General features: G+C 48.5%; 1 protein-coding gene across 7 annotated transcripts in view; it reads left to right on the top strand.

Annotated features, from left to right (window-relative positions):
* The window catches only part of NRAP (nebulin related anchoring protein), a 70,182-nt gene that overhangs the window by 19,036 nt on the left and 26,434 nt on the right, over positions 1-24,712 (top strand). For all 7 annotated transcript variants that reach the window (XM_049645791.1, XM_049645790.1, XM_049645788.1 and 4 more), the window contains 14 exons: positions 1,069-1,176; positions 2,167-2,271; positions 7,593-7,691; positions 8,953-9,057; positions 10,212-10,319; positions 10,566-10,667; positions 12,464-12,661; positions 13,229-13,333; positions 15,734-15,832; positions 16,987-17,091; positions 18,240-18,347; positions 19,704-20,015; positions 21,153-21,257; positions 24,051-24,149. In XM_049645791.1, the coding sequence (XP_049501748.1) occupies positions 1,069-1,176; positions 2,167-2,271; positions 7,593-7,691; positions 8,953-9,057; positions 10,212-10,319; positions 10,566-10,667; positions 12,464-12,661; positions 13,229-13,333; positions 15,734-15,832; positions 16,987-17,091; positions 18,240-18,347; positions 19,704-20,015; positions 21,153-21,257; positions 24,051-24,149 (1,758 nt within the window). The remainder of the gene's footprint in view (positions 1-1,068; positions 1,177-2,166; positions 2,272-7,592; positions 7,692-8,952; positions 9,058-10,211; positions 10,320-10,565; positions 10,668-12,463; positions 12,662-13,228; positions 13,334-15,733; positions 15,833-16,986; positions 17,092-18,239; positions 18,348-19,703; positions 20,016-21,152; positions 21,258-24,050; positions 24,150-24,712) is intronic.

The raw sequence follows: 24,712 nt of genomic DNA, 5'->3' as shown, positions 1-24,712 counted from the left end.
TGACAGTCCTGGCTCCATGATTAGCCAAGTGTTCGACTTTGGGCCACTTGTTTAAGCTCTCTGAGCCACTTTGTCCACCTATAAAATGGGGATGATACTAAGTCCCTCCTCGTCACGGAGTGTTTGTGAAGATGAGCCGAGTAGGATCGTGTCTCAGACATAGTAATAGATTTGTGTAAAGAATTTCACTGCCTATAGGGCGCCTGGGTGGCTCAGTCAGTTAAGAGTCCAACTTCGGATCAGGTCATGATCTCACAGTTTGTGGGTTCGAGCCCCGTGTCGGGCTGTGTGCTGACAGCTCAGAGCCCGGAGCCTGCTTCGGATTCTGTGTCTCCCTCTCTCTCCGCTCCTCCCTCACTCACGTTCTGCCTCTCAAAAATAAGTAAACATTAAAAAAAAAAAGGATCACTGCCTAGAAACTCTATGGCCTCCCAGGGTAGATTATTTTAACGTAGCTTCGTTAGAAGCCACCCAAAGTGGTCCTGTCTATGACTTCTTGGTATCCCGTTTTGGTTTTCTCTTCATTTGGTAAGCTGCATTTGGGACATGACGTCATTACTTCCCATGGTTTTAGTCGTAACCCATTTATGGTGTAAAAATCACAGAATTTGGCAAAGCTCAGGTTATATTCTTCATATAATTAGAAATGGAGGTAATAGCCTGCAGTGATTTATATGAGCCCCGAGCGCCTGCATAATCAGTGCCTGTCCGTTGGGGAGTGCCACACGCTCAGGGTAGGTTTTCACAGGGGGAAAAATCTGGTGTATTTACAATTAGAAATGTTCCAAGAAAACTGGGTCTGTTGTGTACTGCCTGTGTTCACCCAGATCCTATGTTTGGTTGTGTGCCCGTGTTCTGGCCTCACTCCAGCCTCTTGTGCTTGCTTGAAGTGTAAGTTGCTTTGTTACAAAAAGGTTTGTCTTTTTTACTCAGCAAGGCACTGACTACTTCGGTAGGTTCTATGTAATCATTTATATTAACAATTTAGTGCATTAAGATGAGTAGTAGTTTATCTTCAACAGGTTGGGAGGAGAATGCTTTTCTTGAAAGTTTTGTGTTTCCGTGTAGAATAAATATAAAGAAAACTACCAGAACCACATGAGGGGCCACTATGAAGGAGTTGGTATGGACAGACGGACCCTCCATGCTATGAAGGTTGGAAGCCTGGCAAGCAATGTGAGTCCTAGTTTGAAGGGCCTGTAGGTCTGGGGACCTGTTGGGGTGGAGGGAGGTGAAACGTGAAGATTTCAGCCAATTCTTTTTCGACTTCCCTTTGTAAAAGTCAGTGTTGTATTGTGTAAACATTAACCGATACAACCAAAGCTAGGTTGACAATTTGCAAAAGCTTCAATTTATTGGTCTCAGCTTTCTCTGGCTTAAAGAGTTCTCAAATGTGTTATCATGGATCTAGTGTGAGAAAAACATTCCGTTTCTGAGAGAGAGAGAAAAATGGCTGAGCATAATTCTTATTTGAAATCCCTCAAATTTCCATAGTGTTTGTGGCTTGTTTGGAGTTGGTTAGTGGGTTGGTTGGTTAGTGGGTTGGTTGGTTCATTCATTTATGCAATGGTAGTGTTCATTAAAGACCTCCTGTGGGCAAGTGCCGGTCAAGGTGGTGGGATAACGAAATAGATCGGATCCCATTGCGTGTAATCTGTTAATCTCTCCTTGGCTTTGTCAATTGGGTTGACAGGGTTGCAAATGTCAGGTTGTAAATCTTGGAGGTACAGGGCACTTAAAAGAAACTGATTTCATTATTAAAACATACAAAGGTCAAATTTCCTCTGCTTGAGAATGTCAAATTTGACCTATAGAAAAAAAAATTTTTTAAATCTTGACTTTTCATTTATTTTCTGGGGGTTTAGCCAAGAAGCTCTTTCATCATATACCCATGTGCCACTGCTTCCCTTTGTAAGGGGTTCCATAATTAATAAGAAAGATAAAATAAAAATGTGCTACAGATGGAAGTTCACTAATTTTGGATTAATTAAGAATTCAAATGAATTAAAGGCAAAGTGCGAACATAATTTAATTTTCCTTGGAGGTGGTGAAACTGAATTAATTTTATTTCTTGTTACTTTTTAGAAGTTTCCTGTGTCATTCAAACAAGGTCAAAAGAAAGTGGGGACTAATTTCTTTCTTTCTTTCTTTTTCTTTGTGTTTCAGATTGCCTACAAGGCTGATTATAAACACGATGTTGTGGACTACAACTACCCAGCCACTCTTACTCCTTCCTATCAAACCACAGTGAGACTGGTTCCCTTGAAAGATGTAAGTTCTCCTCTGGTAGCACCTTCTGCTTTATTGCTTGTCCCTTCCTCCTGTGGAGTGATTCTTAGGTAGCAAGATGGAAAGAGAAGATATAACAGTTCGTAACAGATGGAAGGGATTAAGAAGGGGAACTTTCCCACTAGGAAGCCCACGTATGCATGTTTGGAAACTCTTAGATTTTCTATGTAAGGTGGGGACAACTCTGGTTCCATCTTGAAAATAACCTGCTCTTCAGTATCTCCTTGTAGAATTTGGTGGAATATGTCTGCTGTTGGGCACGTTGAAAGTAATCATTCTTTAGACATGAGGAGCTTCTTTTTTTCCTGATTTAAAGTTTTGGAGTATGGTACGTTGAAGGACTGCAGGAAGTAAAATAAAATAGCTAAAAGTTGAGAGGAAGTGGTAATGTTGACTCAATTTTCTCTCAGGAGCACTTGGGAAAGTATATGTATTTCTTAATTACTATAGTGGTGATTTTATTTAGGTACAGTTTGACTTGTCCCAATGAAATAAGTATAATTCATTAAATTTATTGTTTTCTAAGTGTAAGAATTTTACTGCATATGCTTATTACAGGAAATTTAGGAAATACAGAAAAGTACAAAGAAAAAGATTAAAGTCATCTGTTATCTTAAAAAGTAGTTAAGGTGGTTTAGAACTGAGTTCATATCATAGTTATTGGCCAGTGTGATGGTTATCTCCAACCAGTCAATAATTTAATAAATAATTCAACATATATTTACTCAATGCCCAGTGCTACTTTCCTTTACATTCCCTTGGGATCAGCATGACCTCAGTAGCTGACTTGGGTGTTGCTCTCGGTAAATAGGTCTTCGGGTCGCTCTCCCTTTTGCTCGGAGTGGGAGCCTTGTCGGGTTCAGCTGGGCATCTCCAGTGTTGAACGCACGGCTTACGGGACAGCAAAGGACAATCACCGGCAAAGGATAGTTTAGTGAATGAAATAAGCTTTTCAAAGGTGTAGTAAAGCAAAGAATGGGAAGTCAAGGAATATAAAGGGCCTAAGCTTTGCTTCTTCTTTTCCCAGGAAGTTTGGTTGGGTTGACTTTCTCACATCACCTTCATGAAACCCAAGGTTACACTTGACTACCTAAGCTACTTCCTTTCTATTTTGCCTGCATGCATTACCTGGGAAACTTGAGGACCAAGAGCACCTCATTAAAATGCGAGTGTCGGCTCAGCCGACGCTGAGTAGAACTCAGTGGAGTAGAACTCCATCAGTCATGCCTAAGAGCACAGTCAAGTGGAGAGAGATTCCTACAACTTTGTACTCCCATTATAACAGGACTTGCTATTACATTTGTCTGTGGAAAGCTGTGGAATCAAACCACGCACCTGAAATACAGCCTGGTCAGCTGCACGAGTCTGATAGGAGAATCAAACCAGACTGGATTCGAAATACTATTTAGAAGCAGAGGGAGATTCTGAACTAGAAGCCCCAAGAGCCAGATCCAGGTTACAGAGACGTTTAGTTTGACCACACAGAGTTGAAAAAGTAATTGGACCAACATATAGAGATTTGGGGAGTTCATGTAAAAATTCATATTTTCATCTCTTCTGGAAAAATCTAAAAATGCTGGGAATGGCCACCCTAGCTCCTGCATGATAGCAACTGGCTGGGACTGAGGGGCAGCTGCTCTGGGTTATCTTATTCTCCTTTACCTTCCCTTCCTGGCTCCCATGTGAATTTGAATTTACCACCCCAGAATGTAGGGATTTACATACAGGAAGTATTGGGAGAAGGAAGTTTGGGGAAGGAAGTTGGGGGGAATCCATTACAAGAGCATTTATGGTCCCTCTGTCTGGTGGCTCTAAACGTGGTCAAATAGCTATGAAATGAAATAAACAAGCGTGCGTCTTTAATTAGAGAGCATTCCCTTCAGATGGATTTTATCAACACTAATAGCATTAAAATGAGATTCCATCCTCAGCAAAGAGCTCCTTCAGAAAGTAGATTGAAGCAATGGCCAAGCATCTGTGATGTTGCAGAGATGTGATTAATCTTGGAGACTGTTAATTATGTCCCGCAGAGGAGAGTAATTGTGCTCTGCAACATACTAATGCAGAATTATTGGGAAGGAATATGCCTTTTAAAAAAATACAGTTTTCGTGACATTTTATCATGCATAATTCTGAACTCTAATAGACTCTTTATTATGAGATGATAATTTCCCCTCTGAGTTAATGCACCAGGAAGCAACTGCACTCTAATCTCATTAATGGTTGACATTGAAATGACTTTATATTTCCTACTTTTCCTATATACCCCATATCCGCAACTCACAGTGTGCAAAAACTTCTCTCCCTGGACCACTAACCAAAAAGCACAAAGCGATGCCGTGCTTTATCTCCAAATCCAACAAAATACCCCGTGGCTCAGTGTCGGGAAAGCTCAGTTTTTCCTAGATCCTGTTCTAGGAGTTAATTTGTAAGTCATTTGTTCATACCCAGAACATATTTGCCTGTCTAAACAATGGTAGCTCTGGCTATGGGGGATCCCTGATTCATCTGTAAAGAAAAAAAAAAAAGTAATCGCTCCAAGCACCCTCGCTTTGGCAAGCCAGGTTTACAGTGGGAGCCACTTTGGCTGACATTAGCTGGGTGACCTTGGGCAAATTAGTTCTCCGGCACTCAGTTTTTGCATTGTAAGGTGGGGATAATAAGAGCTTCTGCCCGCAGGGTGGTTGGATTAAATGCATTCTTGTGTGTGAAGCACCGGAAGTGGTGCTAGGCACAGGAAGTACCATTCTTTTTTTTTTTTTTAATTTTTTTTTTTAACGTTTATTTATTTTTGAGACAGAGAGAGACAGAGCATGAACGGGGGGAGGGTCAGAGAGAGAGGGAGACACAGAATCTGAAACAGGCTCCAGGCTCTGAGCCGTCAGCACAGAGCCCGACGCGGGGCTCGAACTCACGGACCGCGAGATCATGACCTGAGCCGAAGTCGGCGGCTTAACCAACTGAGCCACCCAGGCGCCCCAGGAAGTACCATTCTTAAGCCACGATTGTCGTTAGCCCGTGGTGGGACAGGCAAGAATGGAGTGAGTACAAGGAGGAGACACGGGAGACAATGGCCCTTAGGTCTATTTCACTTGAGTCACTGGGCTATAAAAACGTTGAACTATTCGTCAGCATTTAAAAATGGCAAGGCTTGACACAATAAAATAGATTTCGGGTTTCTTTGGAATAACTGGAAGATCTGATCATTCTGGGCCCCGCACTGTTGCACCGTAACGTTCCCAGAGCTGAGCAGCAGCTGCGGGCCTTTGCCACAGTCCCCCCCACTCCTGAATGCTTCCCCAACAATGAGGCCAAACCCTTAGCCCCTACTAGCCTTTCACCTGTACCCAGCTGTCCGGCTGTCACAGATTTTGTGACCTCTGGGCTGCAAAGTCTCCCTGAGGTGAGCTGTCACCTATGCAGGCAGCAACAGGAAGTAGCAGCCGGCAGATAGAATGAGAGGCGTCAGACTCTAGACAGACCGCTGGTGGGAGGACAGGGCAGTGGTGCCCCTTGTGGAGGGCAGGGCCAGCGGCCAGAGGAGTATGGCCAGAGGCGGTAGGTGGAGGTCTGGGCAGAGGTGCCAGTAGACAGTGGGGACCCAGCAAAGGGGTGTGACGTTCTTAGGCGTGACCTAGGCCGAAGGATGCGGCCGCACTGTGTGGGAGACCGGGCGGGGTCCCGGGCTTCAGGCGATACGACAGAGGCATGAAGACTGGGCGTGGGGTGTTCAGTGATCTGGTTGCTATGAGCAAAACCAGGGTGTCGCTGACGGGAGGGCCTAGCCAGGAGCCTATAGGCAGAGGGGCTCGGGTGTCACAAGCCACCGGGTCAGTTTGGGGCCCCGGGAGCAAGGGCCCAGCTGAGATATCTGCATGAACTGTGCAAGTCTGCTCGCTCGGTGCAGAGTAGCCTTCTGTGGCTGTTTGCTGAAGGAATGCATGAATGAGCAAATGAATGAGCGTCAGGGGACCACGCAGGCCACAGGGAAGAAGGTCAGGAATAAGTTAGGGGTGCGTTAAGCTTTCCCTCCTTTCCCTGGATTGAGGGCCGGCCTTGGTTAGACCGTGGAACAGGCCATCCCCCACCTTCAGCCTCTTCGTCTTCGCTAGCCTGCATCCCGGCTTCCCTTCCGCCTGTGCGGGGCTCTGGGTCCTCGCGCAGCTCACCGCCACCCCCTCCCTCGTCACCTGCTGCCAGGCCTCAGACATGTTCCTATACCTCTCTGCTCAGTTCGCATTCTGTCTACAGTGGATCTTAGGAGGAAGATCATCCATCTCTTAGTGGATGTTTGGAGGAAAAGAAGACAATTGAATGAATGTCTTCTCATGGGCAAATGGCTGATAATCCTTGAGTCTCTGAAGGGCAAATTGTACTTTCCAAAGAGAAAACCCACGAGCCCCCTGTGTCTTGAAATGATGGGAAACCTGGAAGTCAGCGCACTAGGCCGTGCTGGAGGTTTATCTTACCTCCTTCTCTTCTGAACTGGCCCACCCTTCTTCTTTCACGAACATGCGAAGCTTTCGGCCATTTTCTCAGGGACACCGACGGGGCGGAAGTGAGGGCCAGGCAGGGGCTGGCGTACAGGGTGAAGCCACGCGAAGACCGTCCTCGCCCAGAGCTACTGATGCGCCCTCGCCTCCCACCTTGACGTGCCTATGGCATCAGTTAGACTTTTTGTCCCTCTTGCGTTTTTCGTTCCCTTTTTAAAAAGACCTCTTTTCTTTTGAAGCATAAAGCATATATAGAAAAGTACATTAAGCATAGGTAGGCGGCTTGAATTATTACAAAGTGACCTTGTGCGTGTGTTTCCATTGGGAATGCACGTAAGAATAGAACTGTTGAGACCTAAGGTATGGGTGTGTATGCCAAAGCGCCATATTGGTCCCAAAGTAGCTTTGCCAACCCGCACTTCCACCAGCTGTGTTGTGAGCGTTTCTGCAGCTCCATATCCTTGCCAGCCCTTGGTAGAGTCAGTGGCTTAAATGTTCACTCTTCAGGCAAAAGCGGAGGGGTGTCTGATTGCAGTTTTCATATGCATTTCTCTGATTCATAACAGTAATAACGTAGATGAGCACCTTTTCCTGTGCTCACTGGCTCACTGTGCTCCTGTTAAAGTCACTCAATTCTACCATGTGTTGGGGTTTTCTTGTCTGCGGGGTTGGAGAGTCTGTTGGTTTCCAATTGGAATCTTTGATCCTTTTTGTAGTAATCAGAGGATCACAGCTCTGCTGAGCTTAGGGGCAGGGAACTAATAAGCAAATCTTAGAGAAAAGTGTTTTTTGTTTGTTTGTTTTAACCAGGTCAACTATAGGCAAAGCATCGACAAATTGAAATACAGCTCTGTGACCAACACCCCTCAAATTGTCCAAGCCAAAATCAATGCCCAGCAACTGAGTCATGTAAGTAACCTGTCCTTGCCTAGTGGGGGGACTCACAATTGCTTTGTGGCCCCTGGATATCTGGCTCCCAAAGGATTTGGCTTTCATTCATGGTGACATATGTCTTGTGATAAACATGAAATGACCTCCCCTCAATGTAAACTTTTTATTTTGGAAAATTCCAAATATATTTAAGTGTAGAAAGGATAATATAACGACTCCCCATGTATCCATCACTCGGCTTCAACCACTACCAACTCGTGGCCAGTCATGCTTCATCTATATGCCCATCCACTTCCCCATTTTGTGTTATTTTAAAGAAAAAGACCAAAGATTAGATAATTTAACCTATCAATACTTTAGGGTAAATCTCTAAATGATAAACAATTTTTAGACATATTTATACAATTTTAGTATATCATCCCAAAAAAACTAATAGTAATTCTTAATACCACCAGTGTCCTATTAGCATTCAATGTTCCAATGATCTCATAAAGTTATCATTTTGTCTTACGGTTCGTTTGGAACGGGATCCAAATGAGGTCCATGCTTGTGAATGGCTGATAGCTCTTTAAGATTCTTTTCATCTTTAAGTTTTCCTGTTTTTCTCTTTTCTTTCTTGCAAGTTGTTTATTGAAGAAACTGGACTGTTTTTCCTGTTACGTTTCCCACAGTCTGCACTTTGCTTACTGGATCCCTATGTGGACTTCATGTGTTCCTCTGGCCTCCAAATGTCCCATAAAATAGTAGCTAGATTTATAAGTTGGATCAGGCTCAGGTTCAATTTGGGGCCAAGGATGCTTTTCAGATGATGCTCTATTTTTCCACTGGCAATCACCTAATGTCTGGTCGGCCCTTTTTTGTGTGTGACTTAAGATGGCCTTTTTTTTCAATGTGCGCAGCCATTGAGACTTACTCCCTGAGTATCTACTCTGCCTATAGTGAGATGTTCAGCAGTGTAGCACATTAAAAAAAAGAAAAAAAAAGTTCTGTATCCATAGTGCTTCAAAGGAGAGTTGGTGAAATAACCACAGGGAGATATTTTATACACTCACAACTCAGAGTGTGCCCTTGAGTTGTTTTACTTGTCACTTGACCTCTTTAATCAGCTGATTTCAAACACTCATAAACTCGTAGGCTTCCTTGTCAAATTTTCCAAAAACTCCTTGTCGGCTATTGGGTCTAAGGGGAAAATGAAAAAGAGAGGCTTGCCTCCAAAATTCACCTCCTGTCTGTATAAAAACCTTGCATTTACCCTGTGGGTTGATTTTAAATCCAACAGGTGAATTACCGCGCTGACTATGAGAAAAACAAGTTGAATTACACACTGCCACAGGACATACCTCAGCTGGTGAAGGCCAGAACCAATGCTGAACTATTTAGTGAGGTGAGCAAGCAGTGGAGGTGAGAACGTGGTAGGGGGTGCGTAACCTATGTGAAGGTGAGGGCACCAGTCCCTACAAGCAGGGGCTGTTGTGTTTGGGGAGAGACGTTCATCAGAGACGCCCATCACATTATTGTTTTGAATTTTGCTGTCTCATGGACTGTGGCAGTTCACGGGGGATAAACTGATCGTAGAAATGTAGTTCTCATGATCTGAGCATGTGCACAGCATGTTCTCAGACACACACACACACACACACGCCATCACCATCATCGTCATCCTCGTCCTGGTGACTTCTGACCGGTGCTTCGCTGTGTGGCGGAAATTCAAGTTTTGAGATCAATCTCAGTCGCTAGATTTTTCCTGGAGTCACAAGGGGGCTGTGATTAGGCTTCTCGTTCTAGATGGGGGCAGGAGAAGAAAAAAAGGAACTAACGTTTATTGAATGCCTGCTCTGTGCAGCACACTGAGACAGGCAACCAAAAATGGAATTATTCAATTATCATCACCCCCGCAAGGACGCATTTATTGCAGGGACACAGTGGCATGGGCTTTGGCATGAGAATCCCCCAGGTCAGATGCTGGCACTGCGATTTTTAAGCTGTGTGACCTGTGTGAGGTCATAGATGTCTCCGAGCCTCATAGGCCTAATGCAAAGTATGTACAGTTGATGAGTAGAAGGCACTTAGGAAGGACCAATAAACCGAAGGTGTTGTTACCATGGTAATATCAAAACCTTCCATCTTTACCAGCTTGGGATCTGTTTTCATGTTCTATATCCAGTTTATCCCCACAACAGCCCTGAGACAGATAATAGGAGATTTTTTTTTTTTTTTTCAAATGGCAGAGTAAGGCTGAAAGAGCTAATGTGCCTTTCCCAAGGTCTCACGATCAGGAAACAACAGAGCAAGGATGGACACATGGCTCTTCTCTTTGTCCCGTCCCATCCCCGCTGCCCTGCACGGCCCCACAGCTCAGGAATCAACAAACCGTGTTAATAATTTCTGTTACCGTTTTGACCATCATAGGCAAGATTCTGGTCTGCAAACAGATGGAGAAACCATCTTTGTGGTCGTCGTCGTTGTTTTAAACGTCTTTGTAACCTTTGGCAGGAAGATGGATCGGGACTCCTATTCACCTGTGTTTCTGTTCGTCAGGTTAAGTACAGAGAAGGCTGGGACAAGGCCAAGGGGAAAGGATTTGAGCTGAAACTGGATGCTATGTCTCTGCTGGCCGCCAAAGCCTCCGGAGAGCTTGCGAGCAATGTAGGTTTTTCTCTCATTAACTCAGAAATGCATAAGAAATGGTTCCGATAAAATGTCAGTGGTCCTGCGGAAAAAAAATAATGACCGCTAACGTTGTAAACATCACTCCTCTTTAATCATCTTCTGGGTTCGCGAAAGATGGGGAGGTTGTTTTCAGAACTCTTTCCCTTGCCCTGTGAATACCAGAGCCCCTTCGATGGCAGAGTTTCCTTTCCCCTCACAGTAAACCTTTTTCTTTCTCTCAAGATTAAATATAAGGAAGAATATGAAAAATCAAAAGGCAAAGTCATGGGCACTACGGACTCCAGGCTTCTGCACTCTCTGCAGGTTGCCAAGATGAGCAGTGAGGTAAACTCTTTTCGGTCCTCCACACTTTCTCGGGCTTGTGCTGCTTTAAGAGTCCTTCCAGGACCTACTTCACTGCTACCTTTTTATTGACTTCCATCTACAATTTCTTTCCCTGTTGGTGTGAGAAGTTTGTTTGCTTTCTTTATTTAGCCAAAGCATACTGTTCTTTTAAAATAGGGGCACCTGGGTGGCACAGTCAGTTAAGCGTCCGACTTCGGCTCAGGTCATGATCTCATGGCTCATGGGTTCCAACCCCACGTTGGGCTCTGTGCTGAGAGCTCAGAGCCTGGAGCCTGGTTCAGATTCTGTGTCTCCCTCTCTCTCTGCCCCTTCCCCTTCCCCTGCTCATGGTCTGTGTCTCTCTCTCTCCATTAAAAAAATTAAAATAAAATAGATGAGAGGTGGGGCCCCCCAACAGTGATCTCTTTCTACTGCTCAAGGTACAAAGGTGTCTGGCCACAGTTATTCATCCCACAGATGTTTACCAAGCAGCTACTATGGGCAAGATCCCGTGTAAGACACCCGGGCTATCAGAATGGACAACACATAACAGGTTCCTCCCCAGCGGAGCTTAATTCTTACGGGGAGAGTTAGACACCAAGCGCCCTGTCTGTTGTGACCATGTCCTGGATGAATCCTGTGGCTACGACACACTTGATACTCAGAATGTTTAGCAGATAACTGAGTCGCCTAAACTCCAACCAATCGAAATGACCCTGCTGGTAAATGACTGTGGTGGCTGGAGATGAACCTTGGTAAACGTCACTTGCCGAAATCCTTTGGGGAGGGGGGGTTCTGCTACGAGGGACCTACTCGGTTTCAGATCAGGCCTTCCCTGCCAAAGCCGAGGAGGCCAAAAGGACACACGAGCACTGAGTTTCTGCTTTACAGCGGCTGCTCCAAGTTGGTGCAGGCTGCATGGCACAGCCAGATATAATTCCCTGGTGAGTCATTAAGGAGCCATGGCTTAAACAGAATGAGAGAGTTGGCATCTGGGTCGCCATTTTGGATGTGCCTACAGAACACGTCCTGTGAAGTGCGTTATCGTGAAATATACAGAGACACTGAGAATTTGGCTGCAGGTTAGACAGAGAACAGAATTATACTTCTTATTTTCAGCGGGAGGAGTTGGGGCCAAAAGGATGGTGTCTCGCCCAAACTTGCGTAGCGGTCAGTGGTAAAGGTAGAGATCGGATCCTAGAAGTCTGACTTACTGGAACCATACTGACTCTGCCGTGGCATGCCGCCTTTCCTCACCACCACACCACCATCACCCCTGTCACCGCTGTCATCACCGACATCACCACTGCCATTGCCATCCTCATTGGGAACGTTTGCCAAGTGGTTGCTCTCTGCCAGTCCCTGCACTTAGCAGGTTTCAGCTGCTGTCTTGCTTGCTTATCGCAATAGCCCCCTGAGGAACATGAGCCCCAGAGGTCATCCACTTGGCAAAGGGTGGACCAGGTCTGACCTAAGACTTGTCTGGCTCTGCAGCCCAAGCTCTGTTACTCTGCCTCGTAAAGGTTCCGCAGAAACCGTAGATCGAGCATTCTCCTCCTGGAGAAGCCAGGGAGAAAGATTTCATATTGGTGAGAGGCATTCCTGCCAGAGCCAGAGCAGCATGGGGCCTCAGCTCCTCAGCAGCACCGCCTTCCCGAGCCAGAAATTGGGCCCCACCTTTCTGACAGATGAGTGACATTGTCGTTTCCTCATGAAAGCCCGGGCTGCTTTTCTGTGTTTTGAACCACTTCTGCAAAGGCCGACCTCAAGTAATGGGTCTTGTCGGTACATTCAAGGTCGAATACAAGAAAGGCTTTGAAGAGAGTAAGACCCGCTTCCACCTACCCATGGACATGGTACACATCAAGCATGCTAAGAAGGCCCAAGCTCTGGCCAGTGACCTGGACTACAGGAAAAAACTGCATGAATACACTGTGCTGCCTGAGGACATGAAGACTCAGTGGGCCAAGAAAGCCTACGGGCTCCAGAGCGAGGTGAGCCCTCACTCAATGCCGGTTCTCTTCCTGCCCCTCTCGCGGTTGGGCACAGGCACGTCTTGAGAGCGATTTGGAACCTGTGCGTGAGTCTGTTCCGTGACCCCGAGGACTAGGAAGAACTTCTGAGATGTGTCGGCCGCAGGGAAGGCGGGTGGGGAGGTTGAGCCCTAGATACAGTCGAGACAGCAGAGGCAAGAGGGCAGAGGACTGGGGCTCAGAGCTGGTGCAGAAGGCCAGATGTGTTGATCACGGCGCTGAGCAAGGAGGAGGCGAGCATTGAAAATGGCAAGTAAATCTTGGAAATTTAGCAGGTTGGGAGATACGATGTTCGGTCAAAACTGTGTGAAAAGCCCTCTTTTTGGTGCGGTTGTGGTGTTTGAGCACTAAGGCGGGAGATGCTCTGCTGGTTACAAAGTGAGCCAGTGGCCTCACCCGCAAGGAGAGTCCAGCCCGACTATGAAAGAGCCGAGGGCAGTTCTACAAATGCAAGAGCAAGGGTTTTCCGAACTCTCCCATCTTCTTTGCACCCACGCGTCTGATTACAGCTTGGGTTTTCTCTTGCAGCTGCAGTACAAGGCCGACCTGGCGTGGATGAAAGGAGTCGGGTGGCTGACGGAGGGGAGCCTCAATTTGGAGCAGGCCAAGAAAGCGGGACAGCTGATCAGCGAGGTAACCTGAGCTCGGGCCCCCGGGCTCCTAGTGGTTCTCAGCCCGCGACTCGCCGAACACCGTCTTTTCCCCTGATGCCCCCTCTGCAGCCCCCCGGCTTGTTTTGAGGGGGACTCAGAGGAGGACCTCTCCGTTTTTGCACCTGCAGGGCACCCTGACGAATGTTCCGCACACCCTCCCCCATCCGGGGAGGCGTTCGTGAGAAGCCTTAGCGGTTTAAGTAGAGGAGCAGTGGCAGCCAAAGAATAATCCAGAAGGGTTGTAATACGCAGTCGATTAGCACGTGGGAAAATGTGTTTGTCACGTGAGGCGTGCGTGCTGCCTCCTGAATCAGAGGGTCTGCTGTTTGGAGGTCAGCACTCTCCCGGTGCTGTGCCTTCGACTCACTGCAGACTCCGGTCAAGTCACTCGAGCCTTCCGACCCTTTCTGTCGTGTAGAACAGGGAGTGTTTGAGAGTCCCTGCGGCTCTCTCTCCACCAGGCAAAGTGGGCTTTGGCAGCCGGCAGAGGAAGACTTTTGAAGGGCATCTCATTTGGAAGTGTGACTATTTCAGGAGCTCTGTTTGGGATCCTCAAAGGGAATTCTTGTGTCAGGACCAGGAAGGCTGAGTCGGCATATCTTTTGCAAATGGTAATAATAGTGATAACAGCTGCACAGTCCCGCAGCCGTTGCTGTCATTGATTGACCACTTTGAGGACGTTGCATGCATACTGCTCATTCGTTGCTCACGGCGGCCCTGTGTGAGGAGACACTATTACTCCCCGGTGAAGATCATTTTAGTGAGGGAAGAGGGACTGAGAGTTTCGAGGGAGGAGCAGAGCTGGGCTCTGTCCCAGTGTGTTCGGCCCGATGCTCCAGCTCCTGACCATTAGGTGGTATTGCATCCCCGAAGCACGTTTTGTAAATGACTCTTATTTTTCCACTGCTCATCCTTCTCTCAGACACAGACATGCTTAAGGTTAGGATATAGAAATAAAGAAGGTAGACAAATGGGAATAACGCTTCAGGGTTCCTATGATTCAGTTCAGGCGTGCTGAACTCCCCAGTGGAGAAAACCCAAGCCCCATTTGCCTTGGATAAAGGCGTAGTGAGGAGACCCAACCAGCTGACCTCCAGCCCTAGGAATTTCCATCTCTGTCTCACTTCCTCGGCCTGCGAATTATTAAGCTCCTCAAGGGCCGGGAAAACACTATTCTCTTCGCCTGTTTCATGTTTCTGTTGTGCCCTGTCCAGGGTGGATTCTTGGCTCCTCAGTAATTTCTTATGATCTGACCCATGCAGAGCCTGGAATAATCAGGAATTTCCAACCATGGGAGGGAAATGCGACTTCCTTCAATTATGTGGTGAAGGAGTTTTCCCATTCAACACACTGGAACTAGAGAGGAAAATTACAAGTCTCTTTGGAGAATTTTTTTTTCCTAAAGGCAGGAGATTTGGAGTCTCCAATATTCCAGACCCGACTCTGGGTTCAGGTGGTGCCCGTGACCCTCTTGCTGACAGAACTGGTGTGGTGCTCACCTCTGCGCTCCCCGCCACACGAGGCTTTTGCTTCAGTGAAGCCACCCCCAGCGGCCACCCTTCTCGTCCGCTTTGGCACCTCCGGTGGAAAAGCCAGAGGAACTAACCTCCAGGAGGGACAAGAAGTCCCTGTGGGGAGACAGAATTAGCACATTTGAAATCTTGCCAGTTACTTTGTGGGTGTGAGGCGGGGACACAGTGAGGACGAGACCTCGGCGATCTGGGACATGAAGGAACTGGGAGGCTGGATCCCACCTGACCGCCAGCCTCCCGCCTGTGGCTCCCGGCATCCCCGTTCCCTATGGCATAGGGGATCCTTGGATAGCCATGATGGCACCATGCCTAACGGTGACGGCTGATGTGAACCGTTGCTGTGTCCACGGACTCCGCTCGCGGAAAGCATGGCATTGAAGCCTCTGCCCCACCCCAGAGTGAGACAGCTTCTATTTTTTGTGCCGCCGTAGCAAGAGCAGCTCGGGTGACCAAGAGAGGTGCCCAAGGTCATGAAGCTGGAAAGGGGCAGAGGCGAGACCTGGCCTCCATCTTCCTGGTTGTAAAGCCAAGTTCCCTCCACGTCACTTTTCCTGTGTCAGATCTCGATTTATAAAATGGGTGCATCCCAGGGCATAAGGTGAAACATAGGGTTTCCTGAGGGAGAGGCTCAAGTTCTCCCTCAAGGGTGGAAACTAAAAGAGACTCACCAGAGCGGGCTGCCTCAGGCCTGTGTGGTCCCGATTAAGCTGCCGGCCCAGCCGTGACGGTCCCCCTCCCCCCAAGAAGATGCACGGGTCACTGAAAGTGTGTGTGTGGACGTAAGCACGAGTGTGGTGGTGGGGACAGCCAACCCCTAATGCTACGCTGTCCCTTTTCTTTGGAAACAGAAAAACTACAGGCAGAGGGCGGACGAGCTCAAGTTCACCAGTGTGACCGACAGCTCCCAGATGGCACACGCCAGGAAGAGCCAGGAGCTGCAGAGCGGAGTGAGTCCCGAGCTGCCCTTTCTCCTCCATGCTGCCGTGTCACGGGCCGGGCGTCTCTGAGACCACAGCAGGTGCTGCCCGGACACGATCCGGGCACCAGCGAGCCTCTCCTTTAGACAGGCGGGGCCTGGCTCTCCCGGAGCCTGCAGGCTGTCTCCGGGCACCGGACCCCAGCTCTCTCTGCCTTACCCCACTTCCCTTCTCTGCTGGTTGTGAGGACAGATGCCGACTGATGCTACTCATTTCAGCTCTCAGTATTGCCCCGTCTCGCTTTCTTCTTCTTTCTTCCCCCCCTCCTCCTACCTCTCATCACAGGCTCTGTCATTCTGCAGCCGGGAGAGAATTCTCTTTGGGGGGGGGACATGCGCCCCAAGACGGGCGGCATCGGAGTGAAACACCATGTATGTTGTTCGCACGTCAGTGTTGAGCACTTCCTGTGCACGTACACCGAGCACGTGTTGGAGCTGCCGCAGGGTGGCCAGGACCGTCCTAGTCGTCCTTCATAAAGGTCCAGGGACACGTGCCGGAAAGGACGCTACCGACAGAGCTCAGGGGCATCAGAAAGCCGCCTTTTGGAAGCTCAAGTGGGGGGGTGGGAGGGAAGGAGAGAGAGAAAGAACAGAGGGGTACGTTTTTCATGGAGCAGGTGTTCACTTGTGCTGTCTTTTTGGTCACTGCTCGCTTTCCAGGTGTCACTGCCTGGGAATGCATTGGGACTGGCGATGGGGGCAGGGGGACGTGCAGGGGAGCAGAGAATGCTTCTTATTTTTCTCATTCGGAGAGCCTGGGCCCACCTGAGCCCTGCAGCGGGTTATTTTCTGTGGCCGTGGACAGCATAGATGGGAACAGCTTGGGAAGCTCAGTGCCTTCTCAAGGGTGACATGTGAAGACAGGGACCTTGGCAGTGTGGTCGGGTTGGTCCCCTGACCACACTCTTCTTGAAGCTTCTCACTGCCTCGCCCTCTGCCTTCACCCCTCCTGCCTTAAGCCTCATTTGCTGTCGTCTGCTGGCCAGCGTCTGGTCTGGCGGGTTTTGTAACGGACCCCCCGTGCAGGTCGCAGAAACGCCAAGCAGATCTGAAGGCGCACCCGCGATGCCGTGCCACCCACCCCACCCTGCCACCTGCTCCTGACCCAGTGCTCTCTCCTGACAGGTGGCCTACAAGGCAGGAAACGAGCAGTCCGTCCATCAGTACAGCATCAGCAAAGACGAGCCTCTCTTCTTACAGGCCCGAGCCAACGCTGCCAATCTCAGTGAGGTATGGCCAGAGGGGGCGGGGGCGGCTGTAGACTCTGCTTTCCCGCGTAGGCACTTGGCCACTGTGCTCTGTCACCTGGGGTTCCACACATCCGGTCGTTGTAAACAGCTCATCCAGCAGACCTCGTTCCTGGCCAGTTGTAGGGGGAGGGAAGGACCTCTTTCCCTAGGAACGAGCTGGTGGGAGATTTGACCCACTGACTATATAACAGGGTAGGAGGTAGTGGTTCTTCCAGGGTCGCGGCTCGAACAGCATTAGAGCATTGCTAGAAGGAAGGAAGCAGCACTTGAAGGCGTTAGCTCCAAACTGCTTGGGTTTGTTCGATCCTTGGGTCTATCACTTACTAGGTGTGAGACCCTGGGCTAATTCTTTGCACTCAGTTGTCCCATTGGCAAAAGAAGGGTAATACTAGTTCCCGTCTCATCGGGTTGTCACGAGGCTTCAGTGAGCTAATATACGGAAAGCCCTGGGAGGAGGAGGAGTGTGCCGAAGGTAGCCATTACCCAGGTGGCTCTCAGACACAAAGCATGCGTGGCCCCAACCTTCTCCTCCCTGTCTTTCAGCAGGGGCCTTCCTCAGCTCTCCCCCTCAGCTCCCAGGTCTTTGGAGTCCTGATCTGAGTCCTAGGTAGAGGGGAAAACTAGAAGGAGCAACAGGGGCTAAATTGATTCACACACACAGAGAGGGAGCCTTCAGAAGAGAGACCTTGAAACCCGCAGGTGGGGGCAGGAAGGGACATGGGAGGAGCAAGGATAAGCCCCAGGTGGACTAGAGGCTGGAGGCAGGGAGACAAAGATACGCAGCTGTGGCACCTGCTGGGCTGAGCGGGCTGCGTGCGCAGGGGTGGGGAACCTTCCAGAAATGTTGCCGGGCGTTTTGCAATGTTATTCCACCTCGGGCATGTCTTTGAGACCCCCGTGAAGACTCCTAGTAGTTTTCAAGGCCTCTGGAGTTCAAATTCAGCTTCTTTTGACTGAAGCCCTGTGTGTTAGGAGGACTTGAGGCAGGAACAAGGAGGTCTGGTGGTGTTCAGGTTACCAGGTTTCTGTGGAAGGACGCAGTCGTGTTTGCCTCCTGGAGAGAGCATTACAAACTCTAGGGAAGGCTTCCTGCAGGAGGATGATCTCTTTTCTCCCCTATCTCCTCAGAAACTGTATAAGAGCAGCTGGGAAAACCAGAAGGCGAAAGGGTTTGAGCTACGTCTTGACTCCTTGGCCTTCCTGGCAGCCAAAGCCAACAGGGACCTGGCCAGCGAGGTGAGTAGGTGCTCAGCTTGTACAGGGCGCCACGAATCCTGCCATTTTCCATCTAGGAGAGTCAGAAAGGGTCTGAGTCTCAGGGTCCCATCGACGAAGTGGGGATAAATATGACTGCTTCACAATGAGATAATCCTGTACGAGCCGAGAGCACACTGCTTGCCACACGTTGGCTTTCAGTAGGTGGAGGCATTATCAGTGGCAGCAGCACGAGTAGCAAGCTAAATGGCTTATGTGACAGATAAACTGAGGCTCAGAGACATTCCAGGACTATCTAAGGATGTCGTGGCCTGCCAGTGACCGAGAGCGTAGGCCCTGGTGTCAGATGGACCTTAGATACGATCCTAGCTCCATCCCCTAGTAAGCATTGTGATTCTGGGAAGGTGGTTTGACCTTGCAAAATCTCAGTTAACTCATTGGTAAATCGGCAGTTGCAAAATGTTTACGAGGAAATGAAACAAACTGACGTGTATCGAGCGGTTCATAGTCCACTGCCGTCTGTCGGGAGTCTGATGTGAGATCAGAAGCCGAGGCCAGAGTGGAAGACAAAGTCTGCTAATGTCATCAAGACAGTCTTGCTTCCAGAAGAAATGCGTGCACATAAATATACTCCCCTATATAAATATATGTAGACATCAGCTGAGCTAAACAGTGACTTGGTGACGTCATTCTGGCATAAGGTCCTTATCTTGTTCCTGGTGAGAGTTCATGAACCAGCACTGGTCTACAGATGCACTTTGAGGGGCTTGGGTTTGTACCAGGCCTGGCTCACAGTGAGTGTTCAATAAATGGTGGCAGGTATTAATACGGTTGTTGTTGGTGCAGGTGAGAGGAGAGCCCAGGTCTCCTGATAATATTATCCTGTTACAGTTTTTAAGGCAGTTCTGTATCTGTTTTTTCCTTCTGATCCGCATTACTGTCGGTCTTTTTCCAAGCAAATATGAGCCCCTTTCTCAAACAGCAGCTGTGTTTGGGCTATTCTGTGTCATTTTCATTCCATGACTACTTTTTGTTTATAATGTTTTCACTATTCCCAGAAAGGAAACAACGGGCCACTTAAAAATAAATCCAGAAAAATTGAGGTGGAGGAATACAGACAAGAGATGGAATGTCACCAGGAACTTGGGAATAGACTGTTGCATAGCTGAGCATTCAGTTTAGCTCTGAGCTTCCTGGCAGCTGAGGTGAAAAGGGAAATAATGAGTAATCTTTTATTTCACTGTTCAATGATAGGAAGATTCTAATTCTAGTAAGATTCTGTTGTTTGGCTTTGTTTGGACTTTCAAACCCTCAGTTTGAAAGTTAACAATGCCTTTAGGAGATGCTAAAATGCCCCTCTCTCTCCTTCCTGTTTAGGTGAAGTACAAGGAAGGTTATGAAAGGTCCAGAGGGAAGCTGATCGGGGCGAAGGATGCCCAGGGGGATTCACAAATGAGTCACTCGCTGCAAATGTCCAAGCTGCAGAGCGACCTGGAGTACAAGAAGGGGTTCGAGGACACCAGGTCCCAGTGCCACGTCTCCCTGGACATGGTCCACCTCGTGCACGCCCGCAAGGCTCAGCATCTAGCCACAGACATAGGCTACAAGACAGCATCTCATCACTTTACCGCTTTGCCCACAGACATGAGGGTGGAATGGGCCAAGAAGGCGTACGGGTTACAGAGCGACGTAAGCTCCGTGTGCACGCGTGCGTGTGCTAGCGTTGCCGCGATGGTTTTCCCCAGCACCCCCCCCCCCCCCGCCCCGCCACTGCCCTCGAGATGGTAGTGTATCCCCTGACATACCTGCTTCTGGATCCCAGGGCGGACACAGCTCAGCTTTCCTAGTGGTTTAACCTTTATTTGAGCTCTGCCCGCTTCAGATACTATACCACCACCCAGCGACTTTTTTCCTCCGGGGCATTTGCTGTACGTCTGTTTTCCCTCTTTTGTTTTACTTGGCTGGGGGGGGGGGGGGGGGGGGGGGGACATGTTGGTGACCTCCGCAACCGCGGCCTGTTCTGGGAGAGGTCTCCCACCCTCCTTCCAACCCTGGCAGTGCCCTTTGCGGGAAGAGTGGCACACGCTAACCTGAGCGCTCCCTCCCCTTTCTCCTGGGTGCCCCACCTGGCTCCCCTCCTCCTTCAGGTGGCTCTTGTGCGCTGAGAAGGCAGGTCAGCTGCCTGCACGCTGGGGGCCGGGCGGTGGGGAGGGCGGTACAGACACACCCTTCCCGGCAGAGCGGTTTCGGGGGATACAGGTGATGCGCGAGTTTTAGAGAAGCGTCCATTTAAATGGCTTTCCATTAAAACGACTCCTTCCACGCACGGCGAGCAAAGAAATGAGATGTGCCCCCTGCCCCGCACCGAGGCGCATAGGAAGGAATCGGCACCGTGGGAGGCCTGGGCTGTCTTGTGAAATTCCCTCAAATAGCTCCCCACCCGGGTTCTGTTGTGAGTTCTCATTTTCTTCTCCCCTGCTTGTCATTTCCAACAAGGAAACGGGGAAAGCAGACAATGAGGACACTCCTCTTCCCGAGGTAGACACGCGTCCCTAATGAGGGACAAGGTTGATCCGACCCCTCCCGCTGCACCCCCGGGCGCCCGTGGGTGGGGCCTAACGCCACCGGCAGCGGGAGGCTCCAATTAGAGGGGAAATTAATTGACATTCTGGAGCCCTGCCTGTGACTGTGCAGAAATGGATAAGACAAAAGTGGCATCTAATTTGACTCAGCCAGCACCAAGGCGACATCTGGGAGCCGTTAACAGCCCTTTAAATGTCTGCGCGCCAACAATGGCCTGCCTTTTTCTTCTTTCTCCTTTATCAGAACCAATACAGGGCAGATGTGAAGTGGATGAAAGGCACGGGCTGGGTCGCCACCGGGTCATTAAATGTGGAGCAGGCGAAGAAGGCAGGAGAACTCATTAGCGAGGTGAGATTTCCTGACAGCGTGCAACAGGGCCGGCTGCACTAGGCGTGTGGCATTGCTGTATAAAATTAAAATAATTTCCACTCAAAAGGCGAAGAAAAAGGCAAAGCTACATGAAAGGCCCGGAAGCCCAGACTAGGGCTGGTAATTAGAGGGAAACTACATACCAAACACACACCAGTAGGGGCCCGTAGAGCCCCGGCAAAAACCAAGTGGGTGACAAATGATATTATGAATAATAATGACAATCAAAAAGAGCTCAATTGCTACCCACCAGCTTACCTTTTTTAATGAAGCAACAAGGGAGAGATGATGAAAAGATAACATTTATTGCACCCAGAAAGCTCTTTCGGGACTTGATGCCCCTTTTCTCTCTCTCTCTCTCTCTCTCTCTCTCTCTCTCTCTTCCCGCCACAGTGTAAACAGTTTTTGAATATTCACGTGGTGTGGAGCACGTGACCCGGGTCTCTCCTGTTGAGGGGTCTCACTTCTACTTAAATCTCACGCCGGTCCACCTGCAGCCACCCTAGCTGGACCCTAAGGCATTACAGCGTGCTAAAAAGATCTGTCTGCTCACATTTTGGGGAGAGTTTCATTAAACAGGTCTTTTAAAGATCTGATCAGGGTTTCTCCCTCTCAGAACTATTGGCATTCCGAAAGCTCTCTGTTGTGGCGGCTGTCCTGAGTCACGTGGGGTGTCTGGCTGCACCCCTGGCCTCCACCCACTAGATGCCAGTAGCACCCTCTGCCCAGGTATGACGACCCTCAGTGTCTCCAGATGCTGCCGGAAGGTGGAGAGCCACTGGACTAGACACACCAGGGAGTTGTCATTGCCTCGTGCTCACACGGAGGCTGCCCGTCCTCGAACAACCCAAATCCCACCTCTGTTCATGTCTGTTTGGGGAGGAACTTGCTCAGAAGGCAAGTGAGAATTTTTCTAGTTGCCTCCAGAGTAACCTGGTCTTTCTGGATTTTCCTGGGTGGGGAGGGGATCACCACGGCTGCAGCCACAGAGGATGGTAGTCTTTGTAATGAGCCTCCTGGGACTTTGTTTTGAGAACACTTTCTTACTGAATGTGTAGGTAGGACAGAAAGACACCTAAGTTGGTTTTTCAAACACACCTGCCCAGCGTTGATATCTTTCCCATGGGAGAATATTCTGGTTAGCCTGACATGTCACAGAGCTGGTTCCAAAAGCGGGTTCACTCTGATGGGCCTAATTTTTAGGAAATCTTAGTCAACATTCAAGGCTCAGTGGACACTTCACTGCCCTAAGTAGTTCATCCTGACTGAGGAAAGACCTTCCTCAAAGGATGATTTTGAGAAACTTGCCGCAGCAAACATCTAGGTTGGAAGACTCATGCTCCTAAGCTCTCATTGGGCCCACTCATAAAAGGATGTGAAAAATAAATCATACACACAATTTAGACTTCAAGATGATTCTTTCATGCATCTAAGTCTGGCATCCAAGGGAGCTTTCTGGAACTGTTTATCCCACAGTGGGCTTAATTTTCCACCTCATTTTGCAGACTTACTCAACAAATTGGCTTATCTTCTATGCTGCATGCCAGTCCTCAAACTTCAGTAAGGCAAGAAAATCTTTCAGCCGTTCTCCCTAATCACCTCACTTCTGTTTCCCACACTTCCAGTTCAGTGTCAAATTGGCTGACCTCTTAATTTTCAGCCCGAATGCCACACACTGCTGAGAAAACCACAGATGCATACACGCCTGTCTCTTAAAGCAGGAGTCGGCAGACCTTTTCTTGTAAAGGACCAGATAGGGAGTGTCTTCAGCTTTGTGAGCCACACAGTTCCCGTTGCGGCTCCTCGGCCCTGCCACCTCTGTGTGAACACAACCACAGACCACCGTGTATGTGAACGAGCATGGCTGTGTTCTGATAAAACTTAGCAGAGTGACCCAACAGAGATGGCTGGATACCGAACCCTGTCTTCCTTAATCAACCCAGGCTACAAAAATTGACCCTGATAAATGAGGAAGTGTTCATAAAATAGGTCTTTGATTTGAGGAACGATACACTTCATAAGTCCGTTAAGAGTGCGACTGTCCTAGTCTCCTGGAAATGTATTTGGATTAAAAAAAAAAACAACAAACAAACCCGGAATTAATTTAAGCATGACTTTTAGAATCAGAATTGGGTATCTAGGTCTTTGCCAGCATTGGAATTCTTTGTGATTCTGTGTTTGTTTGTTTGTTTGTTTCCAGTGTCTTTCAAAATGTAAGCTCCTTCCTTTCAACCATAGCACCCTTCTTCTTGTTATCGTAACATTCTAAAGAATCCTTGCTCATGTTAACTGAACCAAGTTCTAAAGTGATTGAATAGTTGTGATCCCTGACTGTTAAATGGGAGGGTTTTGACTCTGATAATCTCCACCAAGTCCTTTCGTGGAAGGAAAGCGGGAAGCTTCAATTGATAAATGTAACCACCTTCTTGCTTGGGAGACCCAAACTAAGAGATGTAAACAACGCAGCATTTGAAACCCACAAAAAGAACCCTTTCCTAGGCATACATCCCCCGGTATTTTACCGGTATAACCCAATTTCGCGATGTTTTCTTTGCACCAGCTAGAAATACTTTAATGTTAATTGACATGAGGTTATTCTTAAATTGAAACAAATATTAACCTGAAGGCACCTAGGATATAAAGATGGAGGAAGCCGAATAATAATTATGTTCACAAATTCACTCTAATCTCAAGCAACCTATGATTTTCCCTTTCAAATGGCATGAAAGAGCGGCACAAAATTCACAGCTTTGATCTTTTTCTGCTCAACAGAAGAAGTACCGTCAGCCTCCAGATGCTTTGAAGTTTACCAGTATTAAAGACACTCCGGAGATGGTCCAGGCCAGAATTAGTTATACCCAAGCCGTGGATGTAAGTGATAATATATATACATTATGAACTCTAAGAGTGGGCTCTTCTTTCAACACTGCGATTGAAGCTGAGGGTTCCTTGCCTTGCTCTTTCTGTTGTTCGAAGGATGAAGGAACTCCTTGTCCTTTGCCAAGGAGCACCTTAGCGGGGGTGCTTCCTCATTAGGATGCAAATGGGGTGTTACCGCTCTTCTGATGCCAAGTGGGGCTCTGTCACCCCACTGCCCTCATGCTCTCCTGTCTTCCCATTTGCATATCTTCAAGATTTGTGTGTGTGTGTGGAGGGGGGGTGCTTTTCCCCTCTCCTTTTTGTTTTAAGGTGTTTCCAGAACTGGAACTTTGGGAGTGAAAATTCTTGGCATCTGGAAGACTCAGCCCCCGCTAGTCCTCCTTGGGACCCGAGGGCAGGAATTCTTGCTCTCTGAATTCCCCCAAAGACTTTGGAAATGATTTGGGTCTTGCGGGCACGAGACTAACGGTGAACTCACTTCCCGTCTTCCCTTTTTAACGTGAAACTGAGACCTGGCCTTTTGTCCTCACTGCATGGCGTTCGTTGGAGACCAA

This window comes from Panthera uncia, chromosome D2, assembly GCF_023721935.1.
Source record: "Panthera uncia isolate 11264 chromosome D2, Puncia_PCG_1.0, whole genome shotgun sequence".
NCBI classification, from domain to species: domain Eukaryota; kingdom Metazoa; phylum Chordata; class Mammalia; order Carnivora; family Felidae; genus Panthera; species Panthera uncia.
The sequence above is the reverse complement of the archived record's forward strand: the minus strand, read 5'-3'. Positions and strand labels throughout refer to the sequence as shown.